General features: G+C 48.2%; 2 protein-coding genes across 3 annotated transcripts in view; both read left to right on the top strand.

Annotated features, from left to right (window-relative positions):
- Positions 1-21,769, top strand: part of LOC146650357 (aryl hydrocarbon receptor-like) — a 43,421-nt gene extending 21,652 nt beyond the window's left edge. Inside the window, exons 3-11 of one of the 2 annotated variants that reach the window (XM_085384108.1) lie at positions 9,876-9,976; positions 11,554-11,643; positions 13,174-13,285; positions 14,322-14,449; positions 14,528-14,730; positions 14,894-15,003; positions 17,365-17,506; positions 17,617-19,324; positions 20,971-21,769. In XM_085384108.1, coding sequence (XP_085240234.1) covers positions 9,876-9,976; positions 11,554-11,643; positions 13,174-13,285; positions 14,322-14,449; positions 14,528-14,730; positions 14,894-15,003; positions 17,365-17,506; positions 17,617-19,324; positions 20,971-21,042 — 2,666 coding nt within the window. In that variant the 3' untranslated portion in view covers positions 21,043-21,769. The remainder of the gene's footprint in view (positions 1-9,875; positions 9,977-11,553; positions 11,644-13,173; positions 13,286-14,321; positions 14,450-14,527; positions 14,731-14,893; positions 15,004-17,364; positions 17,507-17,616; positions 19,325-20,970) is intronic. The other variant, XM_085384109.1, reaches the window with a different exon arrangement.
- Positions 236-9,869, top strand: LOC146650358 (uncharacterized). The gene is made up of 2 exons (XM_085384112.1): positions 236-1,893; positions 4,654-9,869. The coding sequence occupies exons 1-2, from the start codon at positions 772-774 to the stop codon at positions 5,152-5,154; spliced, it is 1,623 nt and encodes a 540-aa protein (XP_085240238.1). The 5' UTR covers positions 236-771; the 3' UTR covers positions 5,155-9,869.
- Positions 21,770-27,264: the final 5,495 nt, after the last annotated feature.

Consider the following 27,264-nt stretch of genomic DNA (forward strand, 5'->3'; position numbering starts at 1 on the left):
ACTACAGCATGAGGTCACTGCTCCATGCTGCTGCTTTAAAATGCTGCTGTTCACATTGTAGCCAAAAAAGATGTTTGTCGGGGAAACATCAGATTAGACCGTCAGGCGCCGCAGCATTTATTCAAGTCAACAGTTATATCTCCAAACAAGGCGTTGAATCCACGGACTTTAATGTGTTTCAGCCACAAACACAGAATATCCTGCTTTTGCTGCAGCTACTCCTGTAATAGAAAAGTCCATATGAAGCTTACATTGAACTATTTTATTATCATGAGGCCAAAAGCACGGATTGCTGTGTTGTATGGTTTATTATTCAATCATTGAGCGGTAAATCTGAGTCGTTCTGAAAAGCATCCATTTGAGCAGCTAATGCGGTTCTTGCATGGTGCAGCTGGAAGTGACTGTGGCATGTTTATACTGAGACTACAAACAGTGCATTCACTGCATGTTCTAAGAGTGTTTGTGCGTTTCTTTATATTGCTGTGGCAAAATGCATTGAGGTGTCTGCAGACAGCCCTGATCACGTGAAGGAGCTTTGATGTTTGTGTGGCGGAGGCGTGGCCCCGGGCGCAGCTGCCGGGGAGGAGTGGAGCAGAAGGCTCAACAGGGCGGCGCTGCGAGGCCGGTAAGAACAGCTGATGGTGTTTATGTACTAATGATGGTCTCCCTCCGCTGTGTTTATAGTGAGACGGGGAGGAGCGGCGAGAGATCAGCTGGGCTCGTGAGCTGTCAGGCTGTGCGACTGAGTCAGCTGTGTAAACAAACAAATAAATGTGGAATTTGGCAGTACATACCTGCGTGTGCGTGTGTTTGTGCCTGGTGTATTCCACAAGTGGTGCCGAAACCCAGGAAAGTGCCGGTGGGGAAATGTCCGACCCACAGACCGCGCCACCCGCCCAGCCCCTGCAATTCTTGGCGCAGATGCTGGCGGAGATGGCGGCGATGAGCCGAGATCAGGCGGCCGACCAGCGTGCCCACCTGGCCGCGCTGCGGGAGCAGACGGACCGACAGACACAAGTTCTGGAGCGGCTGGTCGGGGCCGCTGCCACGCCGAAGCCCTCGCCACTGTCGGTGACGGTGCCCCGGATGGGGGACGGGGACGACCCACAGATTTTTCTGGAGACCTTCCGTGCCACGGCGGAGGCGTGCCAATGGCCGCGGGAGGAGTGGGCTCCGCGGCTGCTCCCCCTGCTGTCTGGGGAAGCACAAACAGCGGCCCTGAGTCTGCCTCCGGCGTCCAGGAGCAGCTTCCCGGATGTGAGCCGGGCGGTGGTGGACAGGCTGGGGCTCACCGCCGAAGACCATCGCCGGCGGTTCCGGGCCTGTCGGCTGGCTACATCGGACCGACCATTCGCCTGGGCCCGACAGCTGCGCGACGCGGCGGTGCGCTGGCTGCAGCCGGGAACATCGGAGGGCGAGACGAAGCTGGTGGACAAGGTGGTGCTGGAGCAGTTCACGGAGGGATTGCCAGCGGAGACGGCGAGATGGGTCCGGTGCCACCGGCCCGCAAGCTTGGAGGTAGCGGTGACGCTGGCGGAGGACCACCTTGCCGCTGGAGCAAGGGAGTCCGGGGACGCCGGACGGAGGCCGAACAAACAGGCCCCAGTGCCGGCCCCGAGGCGCCGTGTGCCGGCACCAGGGCAGGCAGAGCGGCTGCCGGCGCTGAGCCCCACTAACCCTTTCGCGGCAATGGTGCCGTCCAGGGGAACCGAGCCGAGTGGAGCCGCCCCCGAGCCACGGAGGGCAGCACAAACGCCGGGGCCGGAGTGTTGGAAGTGTGGGCAGCCGGGACACCTGAGGAGGGATTGTCCGCTTATGGAAGTGGGGCAGGTGTTCCGCGTTGCTGGCGCCCCAGCACCCTCCCCCGGTCCAGGAGGGACATACAGTATTCCGGTAAGGACTCGAGGGGGTATACGCCAAGCGTTGGTGGACACGGGCTGCACACAGACCCTCGTGCACCAAGGCTTGGTTCGCCCCGGGGCATTATTGGAGGCCGAGTGGGTGGAGGTGAGGTGTGTTCATGGTGATGTGCACCGGTACCCCATAGTGCCGCTGCTGCTAAAATACAAGGGCCATACACATAGGGTAACGGCGGCGGTTAGCCCTCGCCTGTCGCACCCCCTGATTCTGGGTACCAATTGGCCGGGGTTTCATCAGCTACTGGGGCAGTACGCGGGGGTGCGATCACGACCGGAAGCGGGGTGTAGCATGTGCGCGGCATTCAGCGGTGATGCGGGGTCGTCCGACACCGACTCCGGGGGGGAAGTGTCCCCCATGGGTGATTTCCCACTGGAGCAGTCTCGTGACGGCACCCTACGCTCAGCCTTTGACCAAGTGATGGCTATTGATGGTCACGTGGTGCGCCCTGAGGCCGCGCAGACCTACCCACGTTTCATCTTATTAAATGACCGATTATATCGAGTGAGTCGTGACACTCAGACTGAGGAAACACACACCCAGTTGTTGGTGCCGCAGGGCCGCCGGGAAACGATTTTCCAGGTGGCTCATTATGACCCCATGGCAGGGCATATGGGATACGAGAAAACTCTGGAGCGAATAACGGCCCGATTTTATTGGCCTGGCATCCGAGCGGATGTGCGCCGCTGGTGCGCGTCCTGCCCGGACTGCCAACTTGTTAATCAACCGGCCATACCGAGAGCGCCTCTGCGCCCTCTCCCCCTCATTGAGGTCCCGTTTGAGCGCATCGGCATGGACCTCATCGGGCCGTTTCACCGGAGTGCACGCGGTTACCGCTTTGTGTTAGTCCTGGTGGATTACGCAACGCGGTACCCGGAAGCAGTTCCGCTGCGCACCATCTCAGCTAAGAGTGTGGCGCAGGCACTGTTTCAGGTCATCTCCCGAGTCGGAATCCCGAAAGAGATACTGACTGACCAGGGCACGTCGTTTATGTCTCGTACACTGCAGGAACTGTACGAATTACTGGGCATTAAATCTATTCGGACCAGCGTCTACCACCCTCAGACTGACGGGCTGGTGGAGCGGCTGAATAAGACTTTAAAGTCCATGATTCGTAAGTTCATTAATGAGGATGAACGCAATTGGGATCACTGGCTAGACCCTCTGTTATTCGCAGTGCGGGAGGTGCCCCAGGCCTCCACGGAATTTTCTCCCTTTGAACTGCTGTTCGGCAGGAGGCCACGTGGGGTGCTCGACCTGATTAAAGAAAGCTGGGAGGACGGTCCGAGCCCCGCCAAAAATGAGATACAGTACGTGTTGGACCTGAGAGCAAAACTCCACACTTTGGGGAGGTTGTCACGGGAGAATTTGCTCCAGGCTCAACAGCGTCAGCAGCGCCTGTACGACAGAGGGGCTAGACTCAGGCAATTTTCACCGGGAGATAAAGTGCTTGTGTTACTCCCTTCTTCCAGCTCGAAGTTGCTTGCCAAGTGGCAAGGTCCCTTTGTGGTCACACGGCGTGTCGGGGACGTGGACTATGAGGTCGCTCGGTTGGACAGGGGAGGAGCCGCGCAGATTTATCACCTCAATCTCCTTAAAGCGTGGAGAGAGGTTGAAACCGCTTCTCTGGTAAGCCTGGTTAAGGAGAGAGATGAGTTGGGGCCTGAGGTGCCAAATTCTATCATTCCCGCCTCCCTCCCTTGTGATGACCATCTCACACAGGCCCAGAGAGTGGACGTTGTCGCGTTGCAACAGCGCTTTGCGGACGTGTTCTCCCCCCTGCCCGGCCGGACGTCCCTCATCGAGCACCATTTCGTGACGCAGCCCGGCGTGACGGTGCGTTCACGGCCCTACAGGCTCCCGGAGCATAAGCGAAAAATCGTGCAGAGGGAATTGGCGGAAATGCTGAGGATGGGAGTAATAGAAGAGTCGCACAGCGCCTGGTGTAGCCCCATCGTTCTGGTGGCGAAGAAGGATGGGTCTATACGGTTCTGTGTCGACTATCGCAGGGTGAACGAAGTGTCACGCTTTGATGCCTACTCCATGTCTCGGGTCGACGAGCTCCTGGATCGGCTGGGCACGGCCCGCTTTTTCACGACGCTGGACTTAACCAAGGGCTACTGGCAGATTCCCTTGTCTGCCGAGGCCAGGGAGAAAACGGCCTTCTCCACTCCGTACGGTTTGTACCAGTTCGTGACACTCCCATTCGGCCTGTTCGGGGCCCCGGCCACTTTCCAGCGTCTCATGGACCGGGTACTGCGTCCGCACGCGGCGTATGCTGCCGCCTACCTGGATGACGTGATCATCCACAGCGGCACCTGGGCGGAGCATGTGCTGCGGGTGGCCGCGGTCCTGGAGTCCCTGAGGGGGGCGGGGCTCACGGCCAATCCGAAGAAGTGCGCGGTTGGACGGAGGGAGGTGCAGTATCTGGGGTACCACCTGGGGGGCGGGCAGGTGCGTCCACAAGTGGAGAAGACGGCGGCTATCGCATCCTGCCCGCGCCCCAGGACGAAAAAGGAGGTGAGACGGTTCTTGGGGTTGGCGGGTTACTATCGTCGCTTCGTGCCGGGGTTTGCGCAGCTAACCAGCCCCCTGACCGATCTCACTCGAAAGGGTGCCCCGGAGCTGGTCCAGTGGACGGGGCCGTGCCAGGCGGCGTTTGTGCGAGTGAAAAACGCTCTCTGTGGGGAGCCGCTGCTTCACACTCCTAACTTTTCCCTCCCGTTTGTTCTGCAGACTGACGCCTCGGACAGAGGGCTGGGAGCCGTTTTGTCTCAGCAGGTGAGGGGAGCTGACCGCCCTGTCCTGTACATCAGCCGGAAGCTAGCGGAGCGCGAGCGCCGGTACAGCACCGTGGAGAAGGAGTGCCTGGCCATCCGGTGGGCGGTCGGCTCCCTGCGCTATTACCTCCTGGGACGCTCATTCACCCTCTGTTCGGACCACGCCCCGCTGCAGTGGCTCCACCGCATGAAGGATGCCAACGCCCGGATCACCCGGTGGTATCTGGCGTTGCAGCCCTTTAAGTTCAAGGTGATCCATAGGCCGGGGGCACAGATGGCGGTGGCCGATTTCCTCTCTCGCTCGCGAGGGAGGGAGTTGGCTCGGCCGGACGGCTCCCCGGCCTCGAACGGGCGGTGGGGGTGTGTGGCGGAGGCGTGGCCCCGGGCGCAGCTGCCGGGGAGGAGTGGAGCAGAAGGCTCAACAGGGCGGCGCTGCGAGGCCGGTAAGAACAGCTGATGGTGTTTATGTACTAATGATGGTCTCCCTCCGCTGTGTTTATAATGAGACGGGGAGGAGCGGCGAGAGATCAGCTGGGCTCGTGAGCTGTCAGGCTGTGCGACTGAGTCAGCTGTGTAAACAAACAAGTAAATGTGGAATTTGGCAGTACATACCTGCGTGTGCGTGTGTTTGTGCCTGGTGTATTCCACAGTTTGATTTTGATTTCAGTTTGATGCAGATGTTGATCGGAGTCGATACCTGACTCAGATCAACATCTGAGAGGAATGCAGAGCTCTTCATCGCTGGCAGATGTTGTGCTGAGTATACAGCTCGTAGTTCAGAGTTAAGGTCTGTGTGAAGAAGTGTTGGGTTGCATCATGAAAGAAAACTCAAACGTGTTACTCTTTGAAACCAAGACTCCTGCATGAGTTTTGACCTTAGAGATTTTTCAGTCAGCAGCAGTTTTTTCTGGTCATCAAGGGGGACTGTCCTGGTCAAAATATGAGCGCGGAGCCCGAGCGTTCAAGTGGTGACATGCCGAGGATTTAAGATACGGATCCTGTAAAACCAAAGTAAAACACTGGCTCAAAGAAAAGGGCCTAGAGGAAAAAGAAACAGGCAGTTTTAGGGGCCGTTTCCATGACATGATCATGAAACATTATCAGGCTGCCTGGTGATTGCAGATCTCCCTGAACAAGCTGGGCCCCCGGCCTCATAGCGTGACTTCGTGAAGCAGGGCTCGATGTTTTGGAAGGCTTGTGGCTCGCTGCTGCTGACAAATATGCAGCAGCAGCGAGCAGCACAAATATGCAGCGAGCATATTTGTGCTGCTCGCTGCATATTTGTGCTGGTAGAAAACCGAGAAAAATGCAGTTTCCAAGTTGATTGAAAACATCCAGGCCTGTTAGCAATCGTAGTTGAGGTGGTGCACTTTAATGTGATGTCATCTGGTATTTGTGATGTCTTAACCATGTAAACACACACCTGTACACGTGACTGCAACAGCAGGAACGACGTGGGAAGACGAGAGAATCAGTTTTGAGGAGACCGGTCTGGTCTCAGTCCTGGTGGGCTCATTAGGAGGAAGTCTGTGGCCGTGCTTCGTTCAGCTCTGGCAGAGCAGTTTCCATCTTTTCCATTCTCTGAAGGTTTGTCCTCTTCTTCAGAGCGCAGCGCTACATCTCTCTTCATACCCACAAGAGTCTCTGCTGGTCAGCCTGAGCTCACCAAGGCTTTCTGTGAGGACATTTGCTTATTTATGTCCTCCCCCAGCATCGGCTGTTGTCCCACTCAGAGTTTGGATGGACACCAGAAACATAGAACATGTGTTATTACATTTATTTAAGCACTGTGATTCAAATCTGCCAAGAATGTAAACGTCAGTTAGCTTTCAGAGGTCATAATGATCATAACATGTGTCCATACTTGAAGCATTTATCTTCTAGCAGCATCCAACTGCTTCAATCTGATTTGCTGTTGCTGTGTTGCCTCAAACTGTTGATTCATTGCACTTAATGAGGTGGAAACACCTGGCACAGTCAACATAATGTCCTGTTGTGTTATGTTTTCTGAACTCTGGAGACAGTTTCTCCCACGAGTGGACGTCCTAGCAAAGTTACCCCAAGAAAGTGAACCCTTCTGCTCTTAAAACCCGTGCAAAGTGGCAGAAGGAGCGTCCAGACTGCAGCTGTGGGACCTTGTGATGGTGGTGAACCCTGTTTTGAGCGCTGTGGCCAAAGTGCATCGTGGAGCTGACGAACACCTCAGCACAGCTGAGGCCCCAGATTCTTACACCGGCTATCCTGAGCTGTTGTTGTTTCACTATATCGCTTTTGTTAAGTCTGGTGTTGGGTTTGATTTCATTTGTGTCATTTGAGTGTGGAGTACCTCGTTTATAGATGTTCAGGGTTGTTTTCTCTCTGTGTGGTTTGAGGTATTAAAGAAAGCGTTACGCACCCGTCAGCACAAACACCTGGCTGGGGTGAAGCATTTTTAATAAACCCAAACAGCTGATTGAAGATTCAAAGCTCTCCACTTCTTACATTTTTACTGTTTGTACTTTATCAGGTCTGAAAATGGTGACATTTGCATAACTTCATGGCGGCGTGATGGTATTTAGCACATCCCACAATTTACTCTAAACTGTGAGTGCGCTCAGCAAACCTGTTTCCACCCAAAGCTTCATTTTTGGGATCACACTGAAGTCTGATACTGAGCGATAGAGGCCAGGTGTTCCCCCTAAAATCAGGGAGGTAAATGGGTGCACTGATCGAAGGCGTGATGGGAGGATGAACCTTTGGACCAAGTGATCCAGCTAATTGGCTTCCTCGCAGCGAGCTCTGCCCTTTCCTGCACATCTGCGTGAGAACAGAGATCTCTGTACAGGATCTACTGGAACTAAATGTTTTCAAATCTAGATAATATTCCCATATGCATTGCTGGCATGCTTTATACTACTACTCTGAGTTTGGCAGACCTCCAACTGTGACTGCATTTCCCTTTTCTCCCCTTAGCCTCACTGTGCCTCCACTTCATGCTGTTACTCTCAAGTACACGTTACATGCTCAACAATCCAATTCAGTTGTTTATTTAGTCTTATTGGCTTATTTTAGTGCCTTTTCTTTGCTGTTCTTTCCAGAGCTGTCACTGTTCACTGATGTAGGTGTTCTGTGTCCTGAATATTCAGACTTCATAGTTATTTAATTACCACACGGAGCAAAGGCATGAAAGGCTAGCACATCCCTGAACGGCAGACATGGATCTTCCATCAGAGGTACAGTGGACCTTAGCCAGTCTGTTTAGTTAAACAGGAAGCTGCAGTTTGATGTTGAAACAGGCGCTGTCATGGTGTCACGTTACACTGTAGCCTGCGAAAACAAGAAGAGCCATAAAATGGTTTATCATTCGCTCTGTCTTGGTGCTGTCTTGGTTTTCGCAGTAAGGCGGAGTCACGGACATAACAGTCAGTGTTATTTGGGAAGCTGCAGGACGGATCCTTCTGGTTCGCTCGGGCCAGTTGCTGGTTTGTTGTTTCTAACTGGAGCTGACGCCACAGAGAGCACTCGTTTCATTTGGTTTTACAGCTCAGAATGCAAAGCTATACTGTGATCATTCAGCTTAGTACATTTCAAACGTGCACTCGCGTCACAGGTCACAGGGTTCAGTCTAAGCAAAAGCCCGATGGCCCAGGGCCAGTGCTAAAGTATAATGAGCAAGCTGAGGTTACCTGTCCAAAGAGCTCTCAGGGTTTCAGTGGAAGCACCGGCAGCGTGAAAGAACTCCTGTCACTGCCCTGCAGCTGCCTTTGTGCCTGGGCTCAGAGGAAGGCTGAGAAACCGTAGACTGCTCACGACTGCAGGGCACCTCTGACTGTTAGATATCTGCACAGTCTCAAGGTGGCTGTACACGTGCAGACTGTACATGCATGTTAATGTTAATCTGTGTTTCTCTTCTTTCACTGCCCCCTCAGAAGTGTTTCCTAAGACGTGGTCAAGCATCTATAGACATGCTTGTTGCACAACCTCACAGGGCTGTCAGGACGCTCCACAGTGCCATGAGCTGTTGAGCTGTTAGCGATGGAAACACGAGAACCCAACGCAGAGTTCACACAGCTCGAATGAAAACAAACAGACGCCACAAAGAGGCCTACTTACTCACGCAAACACTGAATTAGGAGGAAAAAAGTGTTGGAGGAATGTGGTGGCTGGTCCACATTTGGACAACAGTGTGCTGTTTGTGTATATGTTTGGCTGAAGAAGCACAAATGAATTATGTCTGTTTATTTCTAATACAGTTAGCATGATTGTCTGTCTGATAGCTTCTACAGCCACACGTGAGACTCACATTTTCTGCTAGCAGCGGTTGTGTGTGTGGCTTTCATTACATGTCAGGTCTTGAGCTTTGTGTAAAAGTCAGGCTGTGCAGGTCAGAGTGTTTGTGTATGTGCTACGTGAGTCCACGTGAGGCGACGGGGTGGCGCTCAAGGGCCGCTTCTCTCATCAAAAGATCTGTGCAGCAGGACTGGACGACCAGAGTGAGAGAGGCCGTATCCTGCAGTGGCTGTCCAGATAAAGGGAAGCATTAGTGTAGCTGTTGCCTGCTAAAAGTCCCCCAGGCAGATGCATAAATGTGTCTGTGTGTGTGGATATGCAGCCTGCCAGATCAGCTTTCCAGTGATGGGAAAACCGATTTTCTGGCAGAGAAACCAGCAACTGGACCTCTGCTAAAGCCAAAAATGTGGCTTTGCCTTTTCTGCTGCAAAAGCATGATGTGACACCCAGGACAGGCTCCACAGGTCACCATTAGCCTGTTAATGTAGTATAAGAGTCTAGTTTCATGATGCAGAGTGGAACCAACTTGAACTTTTAATTGCATACATTATTAGCATGATATAGCTTAAAGCTTGCATCACAATCAGCTATTGGAAGCTTAGCTGCACATGTTTAAATTTCATTGAACAATAAGAGAACTTCTCTGAATCTGAACATGATACGACATGTTCAGATTCACTTTGGTTTATCTGTTTGCAATGCATGCGCCACGCACACACTCCTAATGTCACAAAAACACAACGGACACATTGCCAAGTTTCTCTACCTGGAAATGGTCGTCCGAACTAGCTCTGCTGCTGCCGTGGTTTTTACAGCAGCTCAAATGAATGCATTAAGTCACTGGTCGTGCTGTTGATGGTCAGCTGATTCCTGTTTCCCTCGGTTCTTTGCCAATGTTTTGTGATGCAGCCACCATGAAGAACAGCAAAAGCAGCGTGATGTTTCCTGGGCTGAACGGGCACAACAACATGGACGCTACAGCCCTCTCTGAGGGCGACCTGCTGCTCCAGGTAAGACTCAGGAGCTTTCATTATGAACGTCCCTCTGCATGCCAGTTTTACTACGTAATGCCAACTTTAAACCTTGAGCAGTTTTTTGTTTTTTCATTTAATTTTGAAGCTAGAATCATTTTCATTTCAGTGCACACGTAGAATCAACAAAACTGCTTTGATAACTTTATCACAAATGAAGGTGAATTTTTTTTAGACGACCCCGTGTGGTGTTACAGAGCAGCATGTGAGTCTGGTTCAGATAAACAGCTCTGTAGCCAGAGTCATGACGCTGACAGACGAGCACAGTAACAGTGTTGGTCCTGAGTGATCGGTGAGCCGCTGGCAGGTGCACAAACACACTCAGCCTCTGTTTGTTTGTGTCATAGTTGTGTTTTGTGTGGAGCTAATCCACGTCTGTCCAGTCATGAGGACGTTATGACAGGTGAACGTGCCAAAACGTGTTACGCTTTGTGCTTCCTGATAGAAACCAGTGTTTATTAGCACTTTGTCTTTTACAGAAGACGTGGATAGAGATTTTCTCCAAAAGCATCCAGATGTTAGAGTATGATCCACAAGCATAAACTCCTGTGAACTTCTGAGAACTCACAAACGTAGACTTCAGTCCACACACAAACACAAATCAGTGTGACGACATGTAAAACACATGCATCACTGTGATGCTGCTAATCTTTGTATAGTGTGAATATTGATATAATCCAGGTAATGTGGAATAACAGCAGGCTAACATTCATGTCAGCTTATTGAAAAGGCCCAAACACGACTTCAGCAGATCTGGTAGAGCAAACTGTAGAGGTTGAAACGACACAACGTTGTGCTCTGTGATGCATTCAAAACAAAACCCACAACATGAGACTCTCCCAGTATGGGCTCAAATTGTACTTGTAAATCAGTTTTGTGTGTGTAAAAAGAATTTGTGTGTGGAGCCAAAGAATATGTGTGAAACTCTGCACTCAGGTTTCAAGTTACAACTACGAATTTTGACCCTGTTTTTCTTCCTTTCATCTGATTGGCCAATGTCATGTCAATCACAAATGTAACTATCCAATCAGAGAACAGATGTATGGGCTCAAAATGTGGTCATAAATATTTTGTACTTGTAAATCGGTTTTGTACTTGTAAAAAAGATTTGTGTGTAAAAAAGATTTGTATGTGGACTTGTAACTTGTAACCCTGCAAGTTACAAGTTACAAGTACGAATTTTGACCCTATTTTTCAGTTCAAAAAAAGCGCCCCTCCGACAGCCAAACCCATCTGTTCTCTGATTGGATAGTTACATTTGTGATTGACATGACATTGGCCAATCAGATGAAAGGAAGAAAAATAGGGTCAAAATTCGTACTTGTAACTTGTAACTTGCAGGGTTACAAGTTACAAGTCCACACACAAATCTTTTTTACAAGTACAAAATATTTATGACCACATTGTGAGCCCATATTCCAGCCTCACACAAAGATACTGCTGCACAGCGTGACAGTGTGTGTACGATGTGCTGAGAGATTTAGCTGAAGAACACAGTGAATGTTCTGAACTTGTGCAGGATGTTTGTGTCATCAGCGACTGTGTTGTGTGTACAGGCTCTGAATGGGTTCGTCATGGTGGTCACGTCAGCTGGGTTAGTGTTCTACGCCTCCCCCACAATCAAGGACTACCTGGGCTTCCACCAGGTGAGTCACTGCACACACACACACACACACACACACACACACACACACACACACACACACACACACACACACACAGTGCCATTAAAAAGTAGTTGTTTCACATCATCAAACACATTTGAATATTAAATAACCCGTAAATACAAAATACTGTTTTCAAAGATGATTTCATTCATGAAGAGATTAAAAGTTCTCAGGAAGGAGGTAAATGGATTTTGTATATTTGCAGGAAAGCTTCTTTACAAATTTCTTTGTGATGTTAAAAATAAAACCGTTTGACTGAGTGGTTTGAGAACAGACCGCTGTCAGTGTGTAGCTGTTTTGTGAGTGATCATTTTGTGAGGCCACATCGAAAAGGCTCGGATGGTTCTACAGGTTGTGCCTCCATCGCTTGTGTCCAGATCACACGCTGCACTGCCGTGCTGCTCCGTCTTTTTCGCTGACATTTGTGTTTGCGCGTGCGCAGTGTGACAAACTGCGGTGACACCCTCACGACCAAGCGATTGATGATCGGGAGCTGGTCGTGAGGTGTTAATCGCGTCTCGTTACCCCACGTATACTACACGATGCACGACGCACGATGAAGGCCAAAATCGGGCCGATCGCCAAAACGGTCGCACGACTCAAAAATCGGCTCAAAATGGGCCAAAAATCGCACAGTGTGAGCCCAGCATTAAGCCGCACACTGCCATGGATAACTGAGACAAATCAGTATGTGGAGGCTGTGTTCATGTGCTGCTGCTGACGGCGTGTGGAGACAAAGGAGAACACAGACTGAGGGGTTTGGATTATTTTATTTTATGACTTTGGTGTTTGGATAAGTTGGTCTGAGTGTGAACTTGCACTTTAAAATGCAGAAGTCACACAAACACCTCCTACTTTAAATGTTGTGTTTGATTAAAGATGCGAGGAGCAGTGGTAGTAACGTTGGATGAGTCTAGTTATCGAGGGTCCACCACCCAAAACAACAGAAGAGATTACAGGCACACTGAAGGATAGCAGCAACAGTTGATGATTTACAAGGTTTACAGGGAGCGGGATGGACAGCATCCTGGACAGCAGACAAGTCCAGGTCAAGGCTGAGATGGTTCAGGTGTGCAGGGCAGGAATAGTGGCTGCACCAAGCAGGGAATGCTGAATATTGAGGACAGGGAGGCAGACGAGGCTGTGGCGACCCCTAAAGGAAGCAGCCAGAAGTTTCAGACGTCAGTGGATGAAGTTAGTATCCACCTCCATCCTGTGAGGTTTCACTGTTGGAGCAGTGCTGAAGGAGGCCGAGCCAAGAGAACAGCACATCGAGTTCAAAGAAATGCTTCATTCAATATTAGAGTTCATCAGTATACAATAAAATAATCATGTGAAAATAATATTTTTGAATCTCTTTGGAACATTTATAAATCCAAGCATGTGAATTACAGTCCTACTCTGTACAGATGGTGACATCCATTGTGTTTATGCCTTGTTCACATGTTTTATAAGCCAAATTTAAACTGTGCAGCTTGACTGACCGACGCTGTGCTCCTCTGCCAACAGTCAGACGTGGTGCATCAGAGTGTGTTTGATCTCATCCACACTGATGATCGCAGCACGTTCAGAGAGCAGCTGCACTTTGCTCTGAACCCACCCGCTGCAGCCGACAAGGATGGTGAGTGCTTTTCAAGCAAACGTGTACATGCATCAACATCTTTGCTCCAAACATCCTATCAGATAACCTTTTTACCTCTCCGTCGTAAAAGGCCAATCAGGTATCACTGCTGTCGTCTCCCACGGGTGGTGTGGATGGTGTGGAACCCAAGTTAGTGATGCAATAACTCAGGAACGAGGCAGCGTGCAAGTTTCAAACAGATACCACAGGTGTAGCTGCTAAACATCTGGGACGAGTTTGAATTCCTGTGACCTCAAGGTCAGAGGTCAAGATTTCTGAAAATCTTGTGAATGTGATAACTTCAGAATAAAGCGGTGTAGCATTTTCAAACAGATAATCAGAAACATCCAAGCTAATTCATGCATTTATTACTTCTTCTATTGTAATTCATTATTATCAGGAAGTAAAAACTCCCTGAAAAGCCTCCAGTTCATCCAAAATGCTGCAGCAGGAGTCCTGACAGAAAGGGAGCAGGTCAGGTTTCTCCTGTACTGGCTTCCTGTTAAATCCAAACACGTGTGTGTGTGTATTTAGTGTTATATTCACTAAGTATGTTGTGCCTTGACAGATGTGCATGTTACACATGTGCACTGAGGCCGTATACCATTACAGATACACTTCAGTAGTGTTGATTCTGATTGGAAGGAATCGTCTCACAGTGTGACCCAGTATTATTTTTGTTTGGCTTTATACAACATTTGAGTGCCTGAAGTACAAATTATGGCCAATGACACACGTATGACCACGTATGACCACGTATGAGCACGTGGCCTCCAGCCGTCCCTGTCATTGATCCATCCATGCTGAAGTGGGGCTGGAGCTCGTCCCAGCTGTTATAGGACAGGCGGCAGGATGTACCCTGTCTATCACAAGGTTTCACAAGTACAATTTCAATGCATGCAACAATTCTGCACAAACCCTGATGCGCTGCCTGACCTGGCTCCTGTTTACAGAGTCACTCTGCTGTTATGGCGTAGATCAGAGCTTCACATCAGACTCTTCTGTCGTGCAGTAACAGCTTCACCTGCCTTCTCAGTCTTGCAGAGTTGTGGTAATACAGTCATGCACAATCCGGAGCACCTCCCGCCGGAGAACTCTACCTTCCTGGAGCGCAGCTTCGTGTGTCGCTTCCGCTGCCTGCTGGACAATTCCTCGGGCTTTCTGGTTAGTTTAAAGGTTGAAGGTTAAAGGTCAGCTCAGAAAAAAAAGAAAAAATACATCTCATTTCCTTGTGTTAACCAGGCTCTCAAGTTCCAGGGGCGACTGAAGTACCTCCACGGCCAGAGTCTGCTGAGGGACAACGGGGCATGTCACAGACCTCAGCTGGCCCTGTTCGCCATCGCCATGCCCGTGCAGCCTCCGTCCATCGTGGAGATCAGAGCTAAAATGCTCCTGTTTCAAACCAAGCACAAGCTGGACTTCACCCCCACAGGGATCGATAGCAGGTACAGCAAATTATCTGGGCTGGTGTGTTTTTTATATTCTTCATATATTTGCTCTTAAAGTACTTAAAGTCTCAGAACACCATCCTCAGTCACGGTGGAGTCAGCTTTACCGCTAACTGAATTTTATTCCTCTGGCCATAACTCCACCATTTGTTGTTTCCAGGGGGAAGATCGTGCTGGGCTATTCCGAGATTGAGCTGTGCATGAAAGGCTCCGGATACCAGTTTATCCACGCAGCTGACATGATGCACTGTGCCGACAACCACATCCGCAGTATGTTAGCAATTCAAAGTCAGCCTTCAAATGACATGCTGCAACGCAGCTACTGCAGACTGAGATCGTGCATTAGACCGTGAAGCTGCTCGTGACTCGTCTTAGTCTGAAACTGTCTTTGACGTGTGTCTGACGTTGTTGGGCGTAAATATTTAGTGAATGAACTCTCATTTGCAAGAATATAGTCAAACTTTGTATCAGAGGGAAAGTGTGATTGTGACTTGAGCCGAACACAAACTTTATAACCTGGTGTGGTCGTTTAGTTGGAGCATCGTCAGCTGTGCTGGGACGGGAGATTACAACGAAGTGATTGTGACATCTGGAATAAATGCGGATGTTTATACGCGTTTGGGTGACAGCGCTCGGACTTCAGTTCAGAGGATGAGAGGAGGGAGGAGAGAGCAGTGGCGGGAGGACGAAAGACGATTAAAAATGACATCTACACATGTTAAACAGTTACATAGGTTAGGTTTGATTGTGGGATTCTCTAGGCACGGACATAAGACATCTACACACATGAATCAATGTTTATGAGTACAAAAACCTAAAAAAGACTCATTTTTAAATGTTACAGTGTTTTAAAAACATATTTACAGTGGGGCAAAAAAGTATTTAGTCAGCCACCGATTGTGCAAGTTCCCCCTCCTAAAATGATGACAGAGGTCAGTAATTTGCACCAGAGGTACACTTCAACTGTGAGAGACAGAATGTGAAAAAAAAATCCATGAATCCACATGGTAGGATTTGTAAAGAATTTATTGGTAAATCAGGGTGGAAAATAAGTATTTGGTCAATAACAAAAATACAACTCAATACTTTGTAACATAACCTTTGTTGGCAATAACAGAGGTCAAACGTTTACTATAGGTCTTTACCAGGTTTGCACACACAGTAGCTGGTATTTTGGCCCATTCCTCCATGCAGATCTTCTCGAGAGCAGTGATGTTTTGGGGCTGTCGCCGAGCAACACGGACTTTCAACTCCCGCCACAGATTTTCTATGGGGTTGAGGTCTGGAGACTGGCTAGGCCACTCCAGGACTTTCAAATGCTTCTTACGGAGCCACTCCTTTGTTGCCCGGGCGGTGTGTTTTGGATCATTGTCATGTTGGAAGACCCAGCCTCGTTTCATCTTCAAAGTTCTCACTGATGGAAGGAGGTTTTGGCTCAAAATCTCACGATACATGGCCCCATTCATTCTGTCCTTAACACGGATCAGTCGTCCTGTCCCCTTGGCAGAAAAACAGCCCCATAGCATGATGTTTCCACCCCCATGCTTCACAGTAGGTATGGTGTTCTTGGGATGCAACTCGGTATTCTTCTTCCTCCAAACACGACGAGTTGAGTTTATACCAAAAAGTTCTACTTTGGTTTCATCTGACCACATGACATTCTCCCAATCCTCTGCTGTATCATCCATGTGCTCTCTGGCAAACTTCAGACGGGCCTGGACATGCACTGGCTTCAGCAGCGGAACACGTCTGGCACTGCGGGATTTGATTCCCTGCCGTTGTAGTGTGTTACTGATGGTGACCTTTGTTACTTTGGTCCCAGCTCTCTGCAGGTCATTCACCAGGTCCCCCCGTGTGGTTCTGGGATCTTTGCTCACCGTTCTCATGATCATTTTGACCCCACGGGATGAGATCTTGCGTGGAGCCCCAGATCGAGGGAGATTATCAGTGGTCTTGTATGTCTTCCATTTTCTGATGATTGCTCCCACAGTTGATTTTTTCACACCAAGCTGCTTGCCTATTGTAGATTCACTCTTCCCAGTCTGGTGCAGGTCTACAATACTTTTCCTGGTGTCCTTCGAAAGCTCTTTGGTCTTGGCCATGGCAGAGTTTGGAGTCTGACTGTTTGAGGCTGTGGACAGGTGTCTTTTATACAGATGATGAGTTCAAACAGGTGCCATTCATACAGGTAACGAGTGGGGGACAGAAAAGCTTCTTACAGAAGACGTTACAGGTCTGTGAGAGCCAGAGATTTTCCTTGTTTGAGGTGACCAAATACTTATTTTCCACCCTGATTTACGAATAAATTCTTTACAAATCCTACCATGTGGATTCATGGATTTTTTTTCACATTCTGTCTCTCACAGTTGAAGTGTACCTCTGGTGCAAATTACTGACCTCTGTCATCATTTTAAGTGGGGGAACTTGCACAATCGGTGGCTGACTAAATACTTTTTTGCCCCACTGTATTATGAATTTTATATTTTTGTGACAGGACAACATTCTTTTAACATGAACGCAGGAGACCAGCTGCTGTTGTTTGGTTTCCCATTCTTGCCTAATATAGGATTTCATATAGCATGAATACGAGCACACCTCCTCTCTCACTGTGAACCCTCTCCTGTGTGTCAGTGCTTAAAACAGGAGAGTCTGGGCTGACTGTGTTCAGGCTCCTCAGCAAACCGGGCAGCTGGGTGTGGGTGAAGTCCAATGCCAAGATCATCTACAAAGGAGGGAGACCTGAATTTATCATTGCATATCAGAAAGCTATAAGGTGAGTGTCCCCTCGACTGGTTGTTTAAAGGATGAAATCAGAGAGTCACGTGACACTGTAAGAATAAGAGGTTGTCTGGTGATGGACTGTGTTGTGTCTGGTTGTTCCAGTAACGCTGAGGGTGAGGAGTATCTGCGCCAAAGGAGCCTGAAGCTTCCCTTCAGCTTCACCAAAGGAGAGGCCACCCTCTATAACACCGGCCCCACCATGGACATCCTGCAACATCAGTCCAATAAAGTGTTCAGCAACAATGACATGAAGAAGGACGTGGTGCCTGGCTCTTTGCTGGACTGCTTCTTGAGTCAGGATGAAAGTCTTTACACCCAGACTGTGGAGACCCCACTGCCTGTGGATCAAGTGTTCATGGACAGCAGGGCCCTGGTCAGCGTTGTCAGTGATGCGTGGCAGGGGAGCGAGGCAACGGTCACAACAAGTGAGCCTGTTGTGGTGAAAGAGGAGGCCAAGCAGTCCGTCATGGCCGTGATCGGCAGCTTTGAAAAAATGGTGCAGAGTGGGGATTTTTATTCAGCTTTGCAAACACTGGAGGTGGATAACGCCGAGCTCTTAGAGTGGGAAAATGCTCTGAAGAGATTAGGACAGGAGGGTTCGCAGAGTAAGGTCAGTTCTGATCTGGACAGCATCATCGCCAGCGATGTATTTGACTACATCGACAGCATTTTGTTCAAGGAGAAAGCCGAGGATTGTCTGGACACCGTCCCTCCCAGCTGCCTCACCGCCATCAGCAACCATCAGCAGGAGCCCTTCACTCAGGCTGCCCTCGTCTCAGCCTCTGATCTCTGCGAGCCACAGTTATTACAGGCACCCAGCCCCGACTGCACTTACTCTCCGGTGAAAGGCCCCTACGTTCACCAACAGGATGCGGTCAGTGTAGCAGTGGCATCAGGGCAAAGCGCCCAGATGCTGTCTCACCGGGGTCCCCGGCCTGACCCCAGCCTGCCTTCTCTTCAGCAGCTCCAGCTCCATGACATCTTCAGCCCATCTATTGAGCTGCCTGATCTCACTGTCCCTGACATCTCAGCTGGTAATTCTTTAGCTCCTTTTCAGTCCCATGACCAAGCGTCTGTCGCACATATGGGCTTCCGTCAGGACAGTTCTGGTCAAGTCCAGCAGTCCAACCATCTTCTGCCACACCAAAGCAGTTTGCAGGCACCTGTAATGGCAGGAAGTTGTCACATACAGAGCTCTGTTCCCCAACCAAACAGTTCACCACCCACTGTTATGGACGGTGTGCCACCACTGATTCCTTGCCAAGACTTTACTTCCTCCAATGCACCTAATATTCCCTTTCAGTTTTCCTCACCTCGCCTGCAGGAAAGTCTTCCATTTGACAAGCACAACCTTCCTCTTCAGCAGTGGCCACAGAGCCAGCAGCAAAAGCTGCTTCATGCTAGCATGATGCAAAATGGACACAAGACCATGCCAGCACTGCAGAGCCAAAATTCACAAAACCAAACCCGTGCTACTTTTTTCCCGAGGAATGGCACCAGACTGAATGGCACACAGCAGGGAGGGCTGGCAGGTTACCAGGCAGCTGCACCCAGCAGCTGCATGTTTTCTTCCAACCCAGACATCCTGTCCATCTCTGAGCCTTCAAGCCTCAAGGTGCCTGGCACATCTTTGGATCAGAGTCCTCCTCAAGGTTCCTGCTACTCCCAGTGGAACCACAGTGAGCCTGCGGTGGACGCATCAGCCATCAACCTGCAGAACCTCAGGGCTCTAATTGTTCCCCCCAATGTGCCTTCCTCAGAGCACTCACACAGCATTCAGCACTACCTAGAAAGCAACAAGCACATACAGGTAAGCACTCAGAACTGAACAGTCACCCCCAGCTTGTACTACAGCATTAGCAGGTGGCCCTGAGTCCCGTCATCGAAATGTCAAATGTATGAATGTAGGAGGCTTTTTTGGAGGAACTGCATAATTGGCAGTGAGAGGTTTGTGTTACCAACGGTAACTGTGGTCCCAACTGCCTTCACATAACATTTTAACAAGTGTGGATTAATGCTGATCCACCACGGTTTCCATGATCATCCTCATCCCATGACTTTGCTCAATGCAAGTCATTGCACAGGAAATGACTTTGCATTGAGCTCCAGACGGAGGGGACCTGATTTAGTAATCACAGTAACAGCTGTCACCTTCTCACCAAGCGTTTCGCTGATGGTCTTGTAGCCCAGTCCGGATGGTCTGTCTTGCCCATGGTAGTGGAGAGGTTGGGATGGAAGAAGCTGATTCTGTGGACAGGTGTCTATGCACATAACAAGTTAAGATTGGGAGTATCTGTAGGGTAAGATTGGTTGACTGATTGATTGTAGTCTGCGAGCCACTTGGGCACACAACCAGTGTGTGGGTGCCAAAGACTTATTTCAGTCAGTGACATGCAAATCAATGCAATCAATCAGTGTTTCTGGATTGTTGGTTTATATTTTGTCTCGCTCCAGTAAAATGAACTACATTCGGCCTTACTTCTGTCCTCTCTTCCCTCACTCGTGAACCCAGAGATACTTAAACTCCTCGCTCCAGGACCTGACCCCTCTCATCGAGGGCAACCCCAGACTGGAGTCCAGCCCCTTTTCAGGAGGCTGATTTCAGAGTGAAACCATGCGTTGAGGTAAACCCTGCTGTAACTAGCTAGGACCTCTGAAACTCACACACCAGCTCAGGCTCCTTCACCACCAAACTGGTTCCAAGTCCCAGTCGCCAGTCTCGATAGTGGGGATTGGTCACCTAGGGCTTCTGCCGCTGGTTGTCGCCCGACACACACTGTGCCTCCTGCAGGCTGTGGGTCTACAGGTGGGCATGTATCCTCTTCAGGCCGAGTCACATAGGCTAAAGACACTCACCTCATCCTCACCATTTTGCCTTGGGAGACCCTCCCAGGGGGAAAAGCAACCCGACAACATAAGGCCTGGGAAACACAAACCCCACGTAAACATGCTGAGGTGGCGATCTGAGCCCTCTGATACTCCTGATTTTAAAATCCAGCTGCAAACCTTTCCTATAATTAAATTGTGAGCAGATGATCCGTCTGCATCTCCCTCGATGCGCTCGCTCTGAGAGGAGAAGAGTCATTGTTGGGACGTGACTCTTGTTGTGTTCTTACTTCCTGTTTTTAACTGGACCGACTTCCTGTTCATAATGTCAGACAGAAACAATATGTTTCGTCATTTTAATGATTCTATGTTCTGCATCTGAAGAAATTATCACCTGTATCTGTTTCCTAAGTGAGGCCTTGGGTATCTGCTCTATTTGCAATCTTTATATTTTTATTTTATCCAAAAAGTTTGTGTTTTTCTGCTAATATGTGCAGCGATAAAGAAATATAACAAGAGAATGTAGTTTTTGGTGTTAAAGGTCAGAGAGTCCCACCCAAAACGACCTGACTGACTCTGCTGTGAGTGTCTTTGTCGGTGTAATGGTTGAGCATCCTGTTGTCTGTCCAGCAGAACGACTCGAGCCCCGCTGAGCACAACAGAGCTTCCTTCACACTTTCTCTGATGCAGCCACACACCTGATGGGATGGAGACACGCCTCCGTGCCGCTGCTGCTGGTGCTACAGTTGCTGGAGAAGGACAAACCCCAGCATATCTTTGCCTGTATCAGTGCTTATCCACACATCCACACACGTACACTTGTTACTGTGTTTTATATCCCTCTGTATCAGATACGCTTTGTCCGGCCTCTGTCGTCTTTAAAAGCTGTTGCTTTAGTGAAGATACACTATGATAATAATGAAGTATGAAGCCACAAGTGCATTTACTATGGTGGAGCTCGGACCAGGTAGGACACAAACAGCCAAAGATGTTATTTAGAGCCATGATGTTTAAGTATGTTCATTCTGATAAAGTTGGGATGAATTTCAAATTTATTATAAAACAGCATAAACGTCAGCGAGCAGTACCTTCCAATATGTAATCTGGATACTTTAGATAAAACCCTTAAAGGGCTTGAGTGCATAAACGTGATACTAGTTGTGTTTGTTTAACAAACGGTCTGCACATGTTATTATGTCATACATGTGTGTTGCTGTGTGCAGCGTAAATGATGGAGAGTTTGTTCCAGGACGCAGAGCTTTGTGAGTTTGGAGGCTGCTGCAGAAATTCAAACATTACTTCATGAAGTCATCGCCAAAACGTAAAAAACAAGCATTGCTGGACCAGAGTCGATGTGGGTGTGGTTGAATGGGAAATGACTAGGGGAACCGGGGGACATTAGAGTCGCTGTAACTGTACGGACGTTCAAGTCGAAGCATGTATCACTGCAAAGTGTTACAAACCTGTGGGAGCTGCACACCTGGACAACAGGTAGCGAACAACTTAAGTTTTAGAGACAGTTTTAGGTATTTCTTAGACTCACAGCTCATTAATAGAATGGACTTCTGACCTGGTTCAAAGGACGTGCTACCTGCAGTTCATTCATACATGCTTTATGAGACGCGTCCAGCTGGATATGCAGCAGCTTTGCTCCCCTTTCCATTATTGTGATGTAGCATGGACAATAAACACATTAAAACTGAGCCATATCCAGTATAACCCTTTAGATTCTCTGTGCCTTCTCACTGAACAGGCAGCTGAAATCATCTCTTATCTATTTTTATTTTTTGCCTTGTTGTAGAACGCAGATCAAATCAAATAAATCTTCCTGGTTGTTGTCCAAGTTCCTCGGTGGTAGGGAAGCCGTGCCTACAGGAGATACCGTATCGAACACGGTTGATCTTTAAGTGCATCCAACGTTCATTCAATGCAAACCAGCGAAACTAAAATGAAAATGTGCCAGTGTTTTCAGTGAAACGTGGAGATGTTTACTGTTTCGTCCACTTTGTTCCTTCTTTGATTTGATTGTGTTCCTCTGATGCATCTGTAATATATTCACACTACATGAAACATCATCTCCAGTCACCTGAGCAGCAACAGCATGAACAAGGCAGCTTCTTATTCCTGCTGCACAGCGGGAATCTGTCATGTTTATATTTGGAAGTGAGTTTTGTTGCAGTGTTTAAATATGAAAAGCATACAATGTTAATTGAAAGCGCACTAAAAGTCTGTAGTTTCTCTTTCCTGCGTCCTGTGTTGTGTCGAATGAGCCGTGATGAAAACATTCACTCCCAGCGTGAAGCACTGACTGTGGAGACCGAGGCCCTCGAGCCCACGAGAGGCCTGTGACGCTGGACTTTGATGCGGACTGAAGCCACTATGAAAAACCCGGAGCCACATGTTTGGCTCAGTCGTGCTGCAGTTTTGACCTTTTCTGCTCGTGCCTTCTTTGTAAAAACAATCAATGTAATCTACTTTCATTTTGTCATACTATATGCAAGTTTAACAAATAATTACCTTTTGTCTAATGTCCATAAATATGTGTGCAAGTACGAACATTGTGTTCAGCTTATTTACAACTGTTTGATCTCATTGGCCTTTAAGCCACGTGCCAGAGGTTGGAGGCTTGAACAGCAAGTGGGTTGAGTTTTTGTGTTTTCACACCCACAGCTGTGTGCCTGGGATCAGCTAGTTAGCATATTGGGGTTCTGTGCAACCACATAGTCGTCTTAAGCCTGACGTCTTGGCTCATGGACAAATTTTGGCCACGTTTAATGTAACACTATATGTAAAATAAACGAAGACGAAACTGGTTAGTTAATTGGGTGTTGAAGCACCAGTGTCTACCAGATACATTTGTTTCCAACCCATAAAATGATACTTAGTAGTAAAATGTTTACTGCTGTTATTTTCTTGCTTATTTAATTAATCGGAATAGAGTTTGAGACCACAGGCCCTGAGAGAGACGGGAAAGGAGAGCAGACTTTCTTTCTGTCCTCGAGCGTGTGGCCCAGAAATCAGGAGAGGAAACTGCATGAAAACAAAGCCAACATTTAAACTTGCAGATAAACGCCACAGGGAAAATCTTTTAATCATTTATTAAACAAACTTGTTAATGGATGTGATGGCTCTTGGCAGTAAAAGTACACTTGCTGTTAGAAATGAGGAGAATTTATGTTTGGGTAATGTCCCATTAATCTCCATCCACTCGATGGAGACGTTTGAGGGGTTTCTTGTCTGATCTTTCAAACAACTATGAACATGTTGATAAGTCACCACATCCATAGTTGGATTAACGCTGTGATTCATGTCCATGACTCCAAAAAGCTGCTCTTTGCCTGTATGTTCACTGCTCTGATGTACTTGTGAATGGATGGATCCTTTCAAACAAAAACATTTTAAAGGAATCCCAGTGAAACGTTTCCAAAGACAGGACAGGACTGAGAAAAGTACTGTGACCTGTTCCCTGTTCACCAGCTAAGACTGTTCAGTTTTCAGAAACCCAAGCGTGGAGTGGCATGTTAAAGTTCATTAACAGTGCAGTTACATGAGGACTGAACGTGCATAGCTCCAGCCCAGTCTCCTGTTCGTCAGTGCCATCATCTTCAGAGTCTCTACTGTATTGTAAAGCTTCCCTTTCACTACTGCTTTTCCTCCGTCGCCCCTGTTGCTCATCTTCACCTGCTCCACCATGCATCGTCACCTCTTTTGCACACTGCTTTGGATGGTTGACCTCAGGTCTTTGAACTCATCTACTTCCACCGTCTCTGCTCCTTGTGTGTACACCTTCCTACCAGTCTTTGATTTCTTCTTTCTCCAGTGCATACCTCCACCTCTCCAGAGTTTCTTCTACCTGCTCCCTACTCTTACTTCAGATCACAATGTCGTCTGCAAACATCAGAGTCCATGGACACTCCTGCCTGACCTCATCTAACAGACCATGTGTGTATCCATAGCAAACAAGAAGGCGCTGGGAGCAGATCCTTGATACGATCCCACCTCTGCCTTGAGCTCATCTGTCACTCCTGCTGCACACCTCACCACTGGCTCACTGTCCTATATATAGTTCCTGCACCAGCCTCATGTACCTTGCAGTCGTGCAGGACCACAGTTCCCCTCCTGTCACCATCACATCCTTTCTCCACAAAGAGACAGTGTAACTCCTTCAGACCTTCTCCACAGCTCTCTGTTGGTACGCTTGCTTTTCTCTCAGCATGAAGCCATACTGCTGCTCACTGTCACGTTGCTTCTTAAGCAAGTCTTTCCCGTTGTCGTCAACTTCATCCCCCTGTATTTACAACTGCTCTGTGCATCACCCTCGTTCTTGATACCTGTACCACTGCACTTCACCACAGCCATTTCAATCCTTTTTGCAAAATCCACCATAACCTGTCATTAAGCATTCCTCTCCTTAACACTGGTGTACAGGGATGTAGAATCCCCACACACCAGTATTGTCTCCCACCTTTCTCTCACTTTTGAGCTGTAGCAGAGCTGGTTGTAAATTTGCTGGTCTTCATTACTGAAAGTGGGGGAGAGTTCGGTAACATCAGAATACATTTTAAATGCCAGCCCGTGTGATAGCTGCTTGATCCACTGTACAAAAAGAGTCTGCTGCTCTCTTGTGCTGGTCTCAGAGCATGAAGAACCCATTTACAGCTATGATGGGGTCTGTTCCGGGATCACCGAGTGTCCAAACAAATGCACTGTGTTTCTTGTCTCTGAACACCCCAAGTACCTAAAGCATGAAGGACAAGTGCTTACCAACGTCTACAGTGCTGCTACAGACGAGCCCCTGCTCAAAAGGAACGGTTACTTATGAACAGACCTGTTGAAATGATTGAACTACAGGCTTTAATCACTTTCATTTCAAGGGTTTAAACAAAAATATATCTTCATCTGTTTAGGAATTTTATTTTGACACATTTCTTTTCAGAACATAATTTTAAATAAGAGTATTGTTTTTGACATTTGGATCTATCCTTTGCCTAAAGTCCATAGGGGCAGGGATAGCTCAGTAGGTAAAGTGGTCGCCCCATGATCGGAAGGTCGGCGGTTCGAATCCACTTAACAGCTACCCTGAGGTACCCCTGAGCAAGGTACCGTCCCTACACACTGCTCCCCGGGCGCCTGCTTAGTGGGCTGCCCACTGCTTCACAGAGTGAATGGGTCAAATGCAGAGAAAAACAAGTAATTTCCCCATGGGGATCAATAAAGTATCCATTATTATTATTATTATTATTATAACCGATGAACATCCCTTGAATTAAAGCTGAAAGTTTCCACTTCAGTCACATCCACAGAGGCTACACAACAAAATGTGTCATTGTCCAATAACTTACCAGATAATTGTTCGATATATCTGCTGTGAACATGCTGCACGGTGAATGATGGGAACTCAGCGTGACACCACGACCACGCTGTTTCACAAAAACTCAAATGCTTGACAATAGAAGGTCCTACCAAGGATTCCCCTCACCGAACAGCTTGTTGATCTGATGAAATCCCTGGGAGGAGTTCATTCAGGTACGAGGCCTGAAAATGGTGAAAAATGTTGCCAAAATTACAGTCTAAACTCCAAATGGCTGACTTCCTGTTAGGTTTAGGTTATGACTCCAAGAGACCTTAAGATAATACATTAGGCTACCAAATTTCAGTCACAGATGAAACAGTGCAGGAGCTGCTTGTTTGAAATGTTGTATTCTGTAAATGTTGTACTTTGTGCTGTGGAGCCAGTTTGCAATATTCCATGACCAACTGCACCACCTGCTCCCACTGGGTGGTGCTCTATTGCTGATAATGGGTACATCAATCTGTTCAGGGCGGGACTTTCATCGTGCCTGTGAAGTTTGGTAGATACTGGACTAGATTTGAGTTATAGCAGTTTTACTTCATTGCAAAACATCAACACTCACCATGCTGCTGGGGTTGCGCCGTTTGTGAAACGCTCACAGTTTTCAATCGAACCTAAGACCAAATCCTCAAAGCTTTCCTGGATAAATCTGAGGTTGCTGGGGTGAAGTGGCTTGAAACTGTACTCCAAAGTGTAAAACATGACATTTCCTGTTCCCACTAGGTGGCGCTGTAACCACTGTTAATTTTAACAACTGAAACGTGTTCGGGGCAGAGCCTTGTCACCTGTAAGAAGGTTGGTCCAGAATGAAGATTCTGGACCTTCAATGAATTTAATGCTTTTGTTTTTCTCTTGCAGCTCAGAACACAGAGGCTGAAAGGATGTATAAACCCACAACATTGTCAACAAGCTTGCTCAAAACATGTAACAGTTTTCCAATACAGATTTCACAAAAAAGGTCTTTCCAGAGCCACTGGGCCCGACAACCATACAAGAAAATGGCACATGAAGTCTGGGATCAAACTGGATTAAAGCAGGCTGAAACATTTTAAAAACAAACAAAAATAATCAATAACCAAAGGATAAAGTCAGACCTCCTGGCAGCAATCTACGCTTGTCATAAACAACTCGGAATTTTTTGGGGAATGATGACTTTTGTAGTGAAAAGGCTGCTTTATTACGGACGATACTGTGCTGAGGGGCCTCAAGTCTAGACCCTCCTCCACAGTTATCAGTGTAATTGTCAACAAGAATCTTTACAGATTCAAAGTTGACCCTTTCGCAGACATCATGTGTGTGTGATGCCTTTTGCTTTCAAAACAACTTTACCTTTTCTGGTCATGTAGCCATAACTCTTAGGTCCAGCTGCAACAAACTCTAATGAAATCATCCTGATCCAACTCGTTTGTTAGATCGCCTAAATATCGACCTAATTCTAGTTCAGATTGATTTTGCTTTGTGAGATAAACAACACTGTCAGTATCGTAGTAAATAGCCCTTTCCTGCAGCTGATCCAAGTAACTGTAGAGTTTCATACGCCCATATGAAGCAGTGAAGTCGCAATGAAGATG

This window comes from Rhamphochromis longiceps, linkage group LG16, assembly GCF_057381845.1.
Source record: "Rhamphochromis longiceps isolate RC_006_pf linkage group LG16, R_longiceps_female_GT1.1, whole genome shotgun sequence".
NCBI lineage: Eukaryota > Metazoa > Chordata > Actinopteri > Cichliformes > Cichlidae > Rhamphochromis > Rhamphochromis longiceps.

Bases quoted from the DNA above. Each gene is read 5' to 3' on its own strand.
- LOC146650358 (XM_085384112.1), top strand. From the start codon at position 772: ATGTGGAATTTGGCAGTACATACCTGCGTGTGCGTGTGTTTGTGCCTG. The intron at 1,894-4,653 runs GTAAGGACTCGA...TTTGTTCTGCAG, and splicing joins GAGGGACATACAGTATTCCG to ACTGACGCCTCGGACAGAGG.